This window comes from Leopardus geoffroyi, chromosome E3 (genome assembly GCF_018350155.1).
Source record: "Leopardus geoffroyi isolate Oge1 chromosome E3, O.geoffroyi_Oge1_pat1.0, whole genome shotgun sequence".
Taxonomy (NCBI): Eukaryota; Metazoa; Chordata; class Mammalia; order Carnivora; family Felidae; genus Leopardus; species Leopardus geoffroyi.
Genome location: NC_059340.1, coordinates 22,447,374 through 22,460,292, shown reverse-complemented (window position 1 = coordinate 22,460,292; position 12,919 = coordinate 22,447,374). Strand labels below are relative to the sequence as shown.

The following is a 12,919-nucleotide window of genomic DNA, read 5'->3' as shown; positions in this document are numbered from 1 at the left end:
CGTGCCTCCAAACAACTTAGGTTGAAATGGATGGTTTTTACGGACACAATTTAAGAGCAGACCGCTTCATCTTAATATAATATATACAAGTAAAAGTACTGAAATGGAAGTTTGTGTCGGAAAAATTAACATCACCCTTGTGAACCCTAACTAATAATTAACTTCATTGTTTTTGAATGCTGAAATGCAAAAGCCCATTTGTGCCAGACACACAGCAAATACTGGGGAAATGGGAGCCCAAATATTTTAAATGAAACTTTCACCCTCTCCACTAACACCACTGATAAGCAACTCAGACTCTTCTTCTGTTTCTTTTTCTATCCTCTGTTCTTCTTTTTTTTTTTTTTTTTTTTTTTTTTTTTTTCTTTCTTTTCTCTCTTTTGGGCAGTGGGAGACTCCTCTTTCACAAATTGGGAACAATGGGGCATAAGCAAATTGATACTTATTTCTGGAGTCGTGGTGATGTCTATGGAGCAGCTGCAACACAAATAACACACCTCAGGTACCCTCCTCTGTACAGCTGAGATGCTTTCATTTTCAGCAGTGAGATCGACACACTCTGTTCCTAAATGAGATAGAATTTACCTAGGAATTCCTATGTTATACAAATCTGCCTGATTAGAGAAGATGTGGGTGTTGGAAGCAGTGGTGACAAATCTGAGAATAGTGTACTTTGGTTTTTATTTTATTAAAAAAATTTTTTTTAATGTTTATTTTTGAGAAAGAAAGCGAGCGAGCAGGGGAGGGGCAGAGAGAGAGGGAGACACAGAATCTGAAGCAGGCTCCAGGCTCTGAGCTGTCAGCACAGAGCCTGACATGGGGCTCGAACTCACAAGCTGTGAGATCATGACCTGAGTCAAAGTCAGACGCTCAATTGACTGATCCATGCAAGCACCCCTAGTGTTTTATTTTCAATATGTTTAATATGCAACATTTCTGCAAAATGTATTTCTACCAGAAAACGGACCCAAAATGACCGAAGTGTTACTTTATATTCTTGTAACACATATTCTAATCATTGAAGTCATTAGTATTTCTTAGTTGGCTATAAATAGATTAATCTCTCTTTTAAAATACTAATTAGAAGTAGACCACTGGTTTTGAAGTCTGATGATTCTAGCTACTAGCTACTGGTGTGGTTGGTTGCATAATATTTCCCTTGAACTGTCCCCCTCGATTGTATGATGTCAGCACCAGTTTCCATTTCCTATATTATAGCATGCTCTCTGATACCTTCACAGGTTTTGGGGACTGTTGGTCTATGGAAGGGAATTCCCTCCATACCCCCCACACCCTCAAGAAACATGGTAGGATAGAGAAAATTGTGGTTAGGGTGTTGTCATGTCCAAGTTCAAATCCTGTCTCTGCCACTTAAGCATAAACTTGTGGCATTGAATGTGTCCCTTTATTCTCTGGCCCTGAGTTCTAGAGTTGTGGATTCTTAAGATCCTTTTAGCCACTTTTATAGCATTTGTTTCTTTTTGTTATACTTGTTTAGGATTTTGTTTTGTCTTTTGTTGCTTAGGGGGAGGATGTTCATAACTACTCCCTTATTTTGGAAGGTATTATACTTGTGTAAACGAATTTGGCATCGTACTGAATTATAAGCTCCCATTATGGTATAGTAGAACATGTACTATCTTAGTAATACTTTGTTTTCTTAATGTTAAAACAGTAAAACCTTCTTTTACAGAGAAGCATATGCAATTGGGAAGAAAGAAAAACCACCTTTCTTACCAGAGGAACCATCTTCTTCTTCAGAAGAAGATGATCCTATCCCAGATGAATTATTGTGTCTCATCTGCAAAGATATTATGACTGATGCCGTTGTCATTCCCTGCTGTGGAAACAGTTATTGCGATGAATGTAAGAAATGTTGAACCTTCAGAGATACACGTCTTAGAATATGTGTATTTATTTGGAAGGGCTCTTTAGCAACATTGTATGTTTTAATAATGCAGTACGAAATGTTGATAATTGATCATTTAGTTCATCATTGCACCTTTAATAGCAAGAACTGTTTTTGTCACTACATTTTTTTCTTTAAACAACAGCCTCTTTGTCCTTTTAAATATTAGAATTGACCATTTCTTATACCTTCATTAGGGTGACTGTACTAAGGTTTTATACAATGTAGAACTTTTGTTTCCTACACATTTTATTTTAGTTTTTAAAGTTTATTTATTTTTGAGGGGGGGACGCACAGAGAGAGGATCCAAAGTGGGCTCTGTGCTGACAGCAGAGAGGCCCATGGGGGGCTAGAACTCACGAACTGTGAGATCATGACCTGAGCAGAAGTCGTACACTTAACCGACTGAGCCACAGACGTACCCCTGTTTCCTACACATTTTAAGTGGTATGCAGAATTTTGAAAGCCTTTTGGGCATTAGATATTCTGGAAATATTTTTAAATGGTACCTAAATCCCTTTCCTGGATGGTGGAAAAATAGTTTATTCTAAAATTCCTAAGTGTAATTGAGAACTGCTCTCTGTAAACATACTACCCAACATTTGCCTTTGTGGTTACTTGTGATTTTTTTCTGATCTTTTATATTGGGTTGGGTTTTTCCCACTTGGGTTTTCTGCCACTTATTTCTTACCAAGATGAAAATGGCATCATCTGAAAATTTCACTGCTTAGTCCTGTTTTGGCCTTTTTCATTTCATAGCTTTGGAATATAAATCTTTATTTTGGGGCCTCTCCAGTGAAGACCAAAGTCAAGAAGAGGTCACTTAAGATTTGTTTCCAAGTGTCTTAGATTTAACAAACCACTTGCATTACTGAATTTTTTACTACACTGAAGCATAATCAGTGAATCTGTAATTTAATGTTATTCCTCTGTACTGTGCTGTAGGTGTTGCTGATTTCCTTGCCTGAACAATGTTTCTGTTTTTTATAATTCCCTTTTCTCTTAAGTTATTTATGTAATCTCTATACCACATGTGGGACTCAAACTCACGACCCTGAGATCAAGAGCCGCATGCTTTTCTGATGGAGCCAGCCAGGCACTCCTCCTCCTGATGCTCTTTTAAAAACCCTGTTAGCCCTGTAAATTTTTTACCTTTCTAGACTATATATTATTTCTATTTTTTTCCCCTATACTATTCCAATTTTTAGCTAAACAAAGAGAATAGTATTTAGGAAAGAGTGCTTTTTCTCTCAATTTAAATTTTTGTTTAAATTCTATTTATGACTTCTTTTTTTTTTTTTTTAACGTTTGTTTATTTTTGAGAGAGACGGAGACAGAATGCGAGTGGGTTGGGACAGAGAGAGAGGGAGACACAGAATCTGAAACAGGCTCCAGGCTCTGAGCTGTCAGCACAGAGCCTGACGCGGGGCTCGAACTCACGAGCCACGAGATCATGACCTGAGGTGAAGTCGGACGCTTAACCGACTGAGCCACCCAGGCACCCCAATGACTTCTGTTTTTAAGGTAGAAGTTACAGCAGAGGAGTGCTATCAGGCGAGAGTCTGTACTTTTAAGTTTTTCAATCTTAGAAATGATAAGTAATGTGTGCTTGGGAAGAGTAATGTAATATTTAAAATATTTCACATAGGTATAAGAACAGCACTCTTGGAATCAGATGATCATACATGTCCAACATGCCATCAGAATGATGTGTCTCCTGATGCTTTAATTGCCAATAAGTTCTTACGACAGGTAACTGACTTTGTATCCCTTTTGGAAAATTTTTAAAAATTTTTGGTGGTTTAAACTGTGCTTGAGGAAATACCACCTTACATTTTCCTGCATCTTTCTGTTTGGTATCTATAGGCTGTTAATAACTTCAAAAATGAAACCGGTTATACAAAAAGACTACGAAAACAATTACCCCCACCACAGCCCCCAATACCACCTCTGAGACCACTCATTCAGCGGAACCTACAACCTCTGATGAGATCTCCAATATCAAGACAACAGGATCCCCTGATGATTCCAGTGACCTCTTCAACTCACCCAGCTCCTTCTATATCTTCATTAACTTCTAATCAGTCTTCCTTGGCCCCTCCTGTGCCTGGAAATTCATCTTCTACCCCGGCTCCTGTACCTGATATAACTGCCACAGTGTCCATCTCAGTCCACTCTGAAAAACCAGATGGACCTTTCCGGTAAGTCTGTGTATCTCTCTGGTTTTTCATTGTTGTTTATTGCTTTAGTAGTTGTTATAGTGACTGGTAAGTATCATCCTTGTGAACCACTGTGCTCAGTAAGGCAGGTGACTCCATAAAGTAACCCATTGCTAAACGGGTACTTTTAAGAGATGACTCAATCTTATTGGAGGAACAGGCAAATGAAGGAGTTTCACTTGGCAAATGATTAAGCATCCCAGGATAAAGAACTGTACGAGTTGCCAACCACCCCTGTTAAGTGGTGAATTAAAACTCACTTAAATCCTGGTTCAGACATGAAAAGGATCTTTGGACATGTAGTCCAGTAGTTCATAAATTCTTTTTTTTTTTTTTTTTTAGTGTTTGTTTATTTTTGAATGACAAGAGTGTGAGCGCACATGACCACAAGTGGGGGAGGGGCAGAGAGGGAGAGAGAATCCTGAGCAAGCTCTGCTATGTCAGTGCAGAGCCCAGCTGGGGGCCTGAACTCACCTTGAGATCATGACTAGAGCCAAAACCAAGAGTCGGACATTAACCAACTGAGCCACCCAGGTGCCCCAGTGGCTCATAAATTCTTGAGGAATCAGCCACTTAAAAAAAAAAAAATAGATGCCAGGGGTCTGTGCAGACATACTGAAGCAAAATCTTGAGGACTGGGACCTTTACATTTATATTTAAGACCTCAGTCAGAATTCATTGGCTTTTCAGTGGTGGAGCTGGAAGTAGAATTTACTCTTAATCCTGTATTCTTTTGGTCCCACAATTTGATTTTCTTCCTTTTTAAAAAAAAAAAAAAATTTTTTTTTAACGTTTATTCATTTTTGAGAGACAGAGCATGAGCAAGGAAGGGGCAGAGGGAGAGAGACACAGAATCTGAAGCAGGCTCCAGGCTCTGAGCTGTCAGCACAGAACCCAACATGGGGCTTGAACTCACAAACTGCGAGATCACGACCTGAGCTGAAGTCGGACACTCAACCGACTGAGCCACCCAGGCGCCCCTCTTCTTTTTTTTTTAAGCTTTATTATTCTTACAACTGATTTCTCTCCCATCTATATAGATGGGACTTCTTAAAGAGATTTCCTTTTTTTTTTTTCCTTATCACTTTTGTATCCAAAGAGCTCTCCACTTGACCCAGAAGTTTTCATCAACGCATCTTCATGCAGGTGGTGGGTGAACAGACTTACTAAATTATGTACTGTAATTTGCTTACTCTTACTCCTCCATTTCTGATGACTTTTTCACGTATTGCAAATTCTCTTGTCTTCTAGGGATTCTGATAATAAAATATTACCAGCTGCAGCCCTTGCATCAGAACATTCAAAGGGAACCTCTTCAATTGCAATTACTGCTCTTATGGAAGAGAAGGTAAGTTTTATTGGCTTTTAAATGTGAGATTTATCTTACAGTTTTCTGATGGGTTTAATTTTTCCTTTTTTTAACTCTCCCTCTTTTTTTTTTTTTTTTTTTTAACTGTTTCTTTTTATGCATGTTTTTTTCCTAAAGGGTTACCAGGTGCCTGTACTTGGAACCCCATCTTTGCTTGGACAGTCACTACTGCATGGACAGTTGATCCCCACAACTGGTGAGTAAAATCATTTTGGGTTGAACATTTTCTCCTTTAAAAAATAATTTTAACTTTATTTAACAGCAATTTCATATTTACCTACTGTTCTTGTTTCCAAGGTCCAGTAAGAATAAATACTGCTCGTCCGGGTGGTGGTCGACCAGGTTGGGAACAGTAAGTATATGTTTAAAATAATCTCCAGATGATTGCTTTCAAACTAGATAATGGGAATTATAATCTAGTGTGTTGCTGAATGTTTCTTATTGTAAACCCCCCTTTTTTTATGACATGTTAAGACTGAGCTGAAGTTGGATGGTTAACCAACTAAGCCACCCAGGCTCCACTTTTTACTTTCATGTCTTAACAAAGTGATCTTGACAGGATCTCAGTTGATGAATAGATAAGATTAATTGAAATACTATTTTCTTTGAAAGAGTATTTGAAATACTGAATCATTCATTGTGCTAATAGATGGGGGGTGGGGAGCACGAGAGCATGGGGGAGGGACAGAGAGGGAGACACAGGCTCCGAAGCAGGCTCCAGGCTCCAAGCTGTCAGCACAGAGCCCCATGTGGGGCTCAAACTCACAAACCGTGAGATCCTGAGCTCAGCCAAAGTCGGATGCTTAACTGACTGAGCCATCCAGGTGCCCCTTGTTTTTCCTATCCTTAAATGGATTTTCAAATTTTGATTTAACACATAGTAAGATTAAAGGCTACCAAACATAGAATTTCTCGTTTTGAATAATCTGTGTTAATGAGATTTTATTGCATATCAAAATGTATAGGATATTATTTTTTGCCCTGTGAAATACAAGGAATTATGATCTTTATAAGATGTTCTATGGTATTAAAAATTAGTATGTTTACTTATTGTCTATGTATGCAATCACTTGTGTCTTAGTCTATATCAACAGGCTTACATATTTGCATAAACTGGCTTCTATTCTAAAACTGATTTTTCTTTTAAAGATAAATCAAATATTTTATTTAAACAAATAGACTAAATGAGAGACTTAGCAGATTCTTTCAGTAGAAGGAGCAAGGGATTTGGAGACAGGTAGGCCTGAGTTGGAATTCCAGCCCCTGCACTTGGCAGTGCCATGACATTGAGCATGCAATTTTACTCCTCAGCCCCACTGCCTCATCTACAGAATTGGAACAGTGCTAATTCCCCACCGGCATGGCGCCTAGCAGATGAAAGGGCTCTTCTTCTCTTCTGTAACAAGTTCACAGTCACTTGTAGGATGCTAAATGAAATACCATATTGCGGAAAATATTGTACGTTGAGGTTTAGTTACTGTCACAGTAAATTAATGAGGAAAATTAACACAAGTAAGTGTAATGCTTGCTCATATCTCCTCTATCTGGAGCAAGTTTCCGAATGGGGATCAGGGAGAGGAAAAATCTTCTAGAGTAGTTAAAATAGGTATCTTTTAAAGTCTACACGCTAGGAGGTTGTATATTATACTCAAGCCCATTTTATCTTTCTTTCCACACAGTTCCAATAAGCTTGGATATCTGGTTTCTCCGCCACAGCAAATTAGAAGGGGGGAGAGGAGCTGCTACAGGTATGCTTTTTAAAAATTTTGAAAAATTAATCTGATGACACTGCTGAAAAATAGAACACAAAGAAATGAAAGCATGGCAGTGGCAAGGGAGGGAGATTACTTGCTTTATGCTTATCTCACTTCAGTCCTCAGTAGTTGATCTTGAGGCCTAGAGAAGAACAGGTTACATTTAGTGTTTTAAATGATGCTTTTAGGCTGCATCTTTAATACTCCTTCCCAATGACTACTTTCCTCCAGCGCACAGCAGAATATTAGGTTATATTTACTCTTTTGAGGGTAGAAGGAAGTCACTAAGGCCCAGACAGTATTTAAGGTGTCAGTTTAATTTAAGGCAAAAGTTAACTAACTTACCTCTCAAGCGTGAGAAAGAATTGCATTTATTTCTCTTCTAGACTCAATTGTCCCAGTCTTCTCCCACCTTCTCTTTTCCAAAAGAAGAGACAAAGAGATTGTTCGGGGCTCCTGCCCTGGACAGGCAAAAACCATGTTATTCTGCAAAGTAAGCCGTAGGTCTTATCGAGGTCATTCTCGCCACCAGGGTAAAGGGCCTCCAAATGAACTTTATAATAAGAATATTAAGGGTGTCTTCTAGTGCTCTACTGAGAATTGCTAAGTAACTCTGTTACTAGATCACATGTTAATAGAAGATAATAGTTACCAATTCAGATTCCGAAGAGGCTTAAAATCTGAACCCTGGCTGCTGCTGTGTTTTGTACCAGTTACCTAGAATTTAAAGAACCGTTAGCTTAGCAGAAATGAGCCCATGTTTTAAAGAAGCCACTGTTTTCTTTTAAGAGCAACAGTTCGGAAACTTTGGCCAGCACTGTAATTTTCACCTAACCCTTTGAGAGAAAATAATTGAGATTTTTAGCTGTTGGTTACAGATGTTAAAAGTGGAACTTACTTTCTTGAGGATGAAAGAGCATAGGGAATGTAATCTGTGGTACTGTGATGGTATGGTGTGGGGACAGATGGCAGTCACACTGTGAACATGATGTAACATGCAGACCTAACTGAATTGCTGTGTTGCACACCTGCAACTAATAATGTAACTGTGACTATACCTCAGTGTTTAAAAATGTAATAAATAAAAAGTACTTTAAGTACAGAACACCGCACAAAACCATGAAGCCATTTAACAACTAGGTTTCCAAAGACATTTTAATGACATAGAGACATGCTCATGATATAATGTCAGGTGAGAAATAAAATTATGTAAAACTATAAAAATAAAGAATACCTAATACTTATTCTACATTGAAGGATCTTTCTACACTTCCTACCTCAAAAGATTACAGGAGGTGGTTTTTCTTCATTTAAAGTTTTGATCTTGGAAGGCTTTTGGGGGAGGCCTAGGTCAGAGAGGCATTAGCTTTGTTAGTTCCTTTAAATGACAGATTGGGAAGTCACCAGAGATCATTGTGGAGGGGTAATGAATCTGAACTTCACAAAAGAGAACTTCTAAATATAGCAGCACCTCATGGAGAAGGCGCTGTAAACTTGGATCATCTCAGTCCCCAGAGGGTGGCCTTAAAAATTTTATTTACATATAAATATCAGTGTTATTTGAATAGTTGATTCTATTCCATTGTTTGTAAGTTTGAAGATAATTATGGATAGAAAAGACAAGCTTACTTGTCTCGAGTGATGTTAGTTTGAAGGAATAATATCTTGGAATTTATTTCTCCAGAAGTATAAACCGCGGACGACACCACAGCGAAAGATCACAGAGAACTCAAGGCCCATCACTACCAGCAACTCCAGTTTTTGTGCCTGTCCCACCCCCTCCTTTGTATCCACCTCCTCCCCATACACTTCCTCTCCCTCCAGGTGTTCCTCCACCACAATTTTCTCCTCAGTTTCCTCCTGGCCAGCCACCACCTGCTGGATATAGTGTCCCTCCTCCAGGGTTTCCGCCAGCTCCGGCCAATTTATCGACACCTTGGGTATCATCAGGAGTGCAAACAGCTCATTCAAATACCATCCCAACAACGCAAGCCCCACCGTTGTCCAGGGAAGAATTCTATAGAGAGCAACGACGGCTGAAGGAAGAGTGAGTGTTTCAGTGTGAAATTATCATACACTTTCATTTTCGGATGTAACATTAAACAGGTTATCTTTGGAAACATTTTCTACTGTTTCCAGTTAGTACAAAAAAAAATCACCTAAAAATTAAACCAAAGCCATACAAGCAACTTCCTCAGGGACTCCTAGTTATTTATAGTTTTAAAGTGGAAAACTAATGGCAATTTCATTCATTTCATTCATGATCTAATTACATTTGTCTTGTTAGTTTTCTTAAATGGTTTTTGTTAACTTTCACTCTTTAACTTTATTTTACTAGGGAAAAGAAAAAGTCCAAGCTAGATGAGTTTACAAATGATTTTGCTAAGGAATTGATGGAATACAAAAAGATTCAAAAGGAGCGTAGGCGCTCATTTTCCAGGTTAGTGTTTTGCAAGCCTTCACAACAGAATTACAAATGGGACTTTGAATATCCAGGGATTAGCTATGGATATAAATAACATTGCACTTACGGAATTTTTCTGATTCGATCCAGGCTTATAGAAATGGAGATGTAGCTTATTTCCCAATATTTGTTTATTGAAATATTGTCTCAATGTAAATTCTATTGTGTAGAACTAGCAGTTATGGGGATTAAATTGCCCTTGTCCCCTGAAGTTACTTATAGTGTGAAATAATTGGGAAATGTTTGTGGAAGGAAAGAAATAGAGGACTAGCCAAAGAACATTTCTGAGGACGCTTTTACCTAAGGCTACAGCTTCTTGCTGGAACATTAACCTGTGTAATTATGAAGCAGTGGTAGAATATAAATTGTTTTATCGACAGAAAAAGTGAATTATAAAAATTCCCTGGAAGTTTGTTTAAAAGACTTACTTTTTAAGCTTACATTTGTGGTTCCTTTCAAAGTGCTAGACTGTTGGCCAACAACGTAGGACAAAGAAATTACTCCTATTTAAATAACCAGATAGGAAATAAAATTTAAATTTAATTGGAATTTTGTTTAATGTTAAGTTAATTAGCTCATATAACTCACGGTACATGAATGCGCTTCACTCTAATTGTCAAGATTTCACTTTTGTTTTGTAACAAGTGATTGCTCTGATCTTTGTGTACTTTATTCCATTCCAGTAGAGGTCACTGTGCCTCTCTAATCATCTAAGATGAAATTTGATATAAAGAAAGATGGAACCGTGAGGAGAGCATGCTATAGAATCTGAGTCTGTATTTTATTTTGCAAATATTTCTCAACTATCAACTATTGTTTTGTTTTTTGTTTTTAGGTCTAAATCTCCTTATAGTGGTTCATCATATTCAAGAAGTTCGTATACTTATTCTAAGTCAAGATCTGGTTCAACACGTTCACGTTCTTACTCTCGATCATTTAGCCGCTCACATTCTCGTTCCTATTCCCGATCACCTCCATACCCCCGAAGAGGCAGAGGCAAGAGCCGAAATTACCGTTCACGGTCTAGATCTCATGGATATCATCGATCTAGGTCAAGGTCACCCCCCTATAGACGATACCATTCACGGTCAAGATCTCCTCAAGCATTTAGGGGACAGTCTCCCAATAAACGTAATGTGCCTCAAGGGGAAACAGAACGTGAATATTTTAATAGATACAGAGAAGTTCCGCCACCTTACGACATGAAAGCTTATTACGGGAGGAGTGTTGACTTTAGAGACCCATTTGAAAAAGAGCGTTACCGAGAATGGGAAAGAAAATATAGAGAGTGGTATGAAAAGTATTATAAAGGTTATGCTGCCGGAGCACAGCCTAGACCATCAGCAAATAGAGAGAACTTTTCTCCTGAGAGATTTTTGCCTCTTAATATCAGAAATTCTCCCTTCACGAGAGGCCGCAGAGAAGATTATGCTGGTGGACAAAGTCATAGAAGTCGAAACTTAGGTGGCAACTATCCAGAAAAGCTTTCAACAAGAGATAGTCACAATCAGAAGGACAACACAAAGTCAAAAGAGAAGGAGAGCGAAAATAATCCCGGAGATGGTAAAGGAAACAAACATAAGAAACATAGGAAAAGAAGAAAGGGGGAAGAGAGTGAAGGTTTTCTAAACCCCGAGTTATTAGAAACTTCTAGGAAATCAAGAGAACCTACAAGCAGTGAAGAAAATAAAACAGACTCATTGTTTGTTCTCCCAAGTAGAGATGATGCTACACCTGTTAGAGATGAACCAATGGATGCAGAATCCATCACTTTCAAGTCGGTGTCTGAAAAAGACAAGAGGGAGAAAGATAAACCAAAAGCAAAAGGTGACAAGACCAAACGGAAAAATGATGGGTCTACTGTGTCCAAAAAAGAAAATGTTGCAAAACCTGCTAAGGGACCCCAAGAAAAACTAGACGGAGAGCGTGAAAAATCTCCTCGATCTGAACCTCCACTTAAAAAAGCCAAAGAGGAGACTCCAAAGACTGATAATGCTAAATCATCATCTTCCTCCCAAAAAGATGAAAAGACCATTGGTACCCCCAGAAAAGCTCACTCTAAATCAGCAAAAGAACACCAAGAGACAAAACCAGTCAAAGAGGAAAAAGTGAAGAAGGATTACCCCAAAGACGTCAAATCAGAAAAGCTAACTAATAAGGAAGAAAAGGCCAAGAAGCCTAGTGAGAAAAGTAAGCCACCTGATAGCAAGGGAGAAAAAAGAAAAAGAAAAACTGAAGAGAAAAGTGTAGAGAAAGATTTTGAGTCCTCTTCAACGAAAGTCTCTAAACTGGAAATGACTGAAATAGTGAAACCATCACCAAAGCGCAAAATGGAACCTGATATTGAAAAAATGGATAGGACCCCTGAGAAAGACAAAATTTCATCATCAACTGCCCCAGCCAAAAAAATTAAGCTCAACAGAGAAACTGGTAAAAAAATTGGGAGTACAGAAAATGTATCTAATACGAAAGAACCCTCTGAAAAATTGGAGTCAGCATCTAGCAAAGTTAAACAAGAAAAAGTCAAAGGAAAGGTCAGACGAAAAGTAGCTGGAGCTGAGGGATCCAGCTCAACTCTTGTGGATTATACAAGGTATCTGATTATGGGTGGTTGGGTATGGATGTTCATTTTCGGAAAGAGTTTCCTTTAATTTTATCCATGTTTATGCTTTTAAAATGTAACCTACAAATTAAGAAGGGGTTAGGTTTGGGACACCTAGGTGGCTCAGTCATTTGAGCGTCCAGCTCTTGGTTTGAGCTCAGGTCGTGATCCCAGGGTGGTGGGATTGAGTCCCATGTTGGGAAAGAGAAGGCCTGGAGCCTGCTTAAGATTCTCTCTCTCTCTCCCCTTCTGCCCCTCCCTCCCGCTCGCTCTCTCTAAAAAAGAAAAAAAAGAAGGGTTTAGTCTGGTTTACTCCTGTCTTTAAAGAAAGGAGTTGAAGTAAGTAGATTTTGTGAGCCAGCATTTATTAATCCTGTCTTTAAATCATTTAATCTCTATTAGAGTAGGGCAATTGGGTTTTGAGAATTAAAAGGACACTTATGTTTAAGTTATTAGCCTTTATGTATTTATCAGTGTTTAGGGGAACCTGAGTGGCTCAGTCAGCTAAGTGTCTGACTCGAGGTCTGCTCAGGTCATGATCTCTTGGTTCATGAGGTCAAGCCCTATGTCGGGCTCTGCAATGATAGCTCAGAGCCTGCTTG

The 12,919-nt window shown here is 38.6% G+C and overlaps 1 protein-coding gene across 2 annotated transcripts in view; it reads left to right on the top strand.

Moving 5' to 3' along the window:
- Positions 1-12,919, top strand: part of RBBP6 (RB binding protein 6, ubiquitin ligase) — a 32,159-nt gene that overhangs the window by 17,116 nt on the left and 2,124 nt on the right. Inside the window, exons 8-17 of one of the 2 annotated variants that reach the window (XM_045461989.1) lie at positions 1,694-1,866; positions 3,558-3,661; positions 3,776-4,110; positions 5,380-5,476; positions 5,615-5,693; positions 5,795-5,849; positions 7,177-7,245; positions 8,936-9,298; positions 9,590-9,691; positions 10,551-12,308. In XM_045461989.1, coding sequence (XP_045317945.1) covers positions 1,694-1,866; positions 3,558-3,661; positions 3,776-4,110; positions 5,380-5,476; positions 5,615-5,693; positions 5,795-5,849; positions 7,177-7,245; positions 8,936-9,298; positions 9,590-9,691; positions 10,551-12,308 — 3,135 coding nt within the window. The remainder of the gene's footprint in view (positions 1-1,693; positions 1,867-3,557; positions 3,662-3,775; positions 4,111-5,379; positions 5,477-5,614; positions 5,694-5,794; positions 5,850-7,176; positions 7,246-8,935; positions 9,299-9,589; positions 9,692-10,550; positions 12,309-12,919) is intronic. The other variant, XM_045461990.1, reaches the window with a different exon arrangement.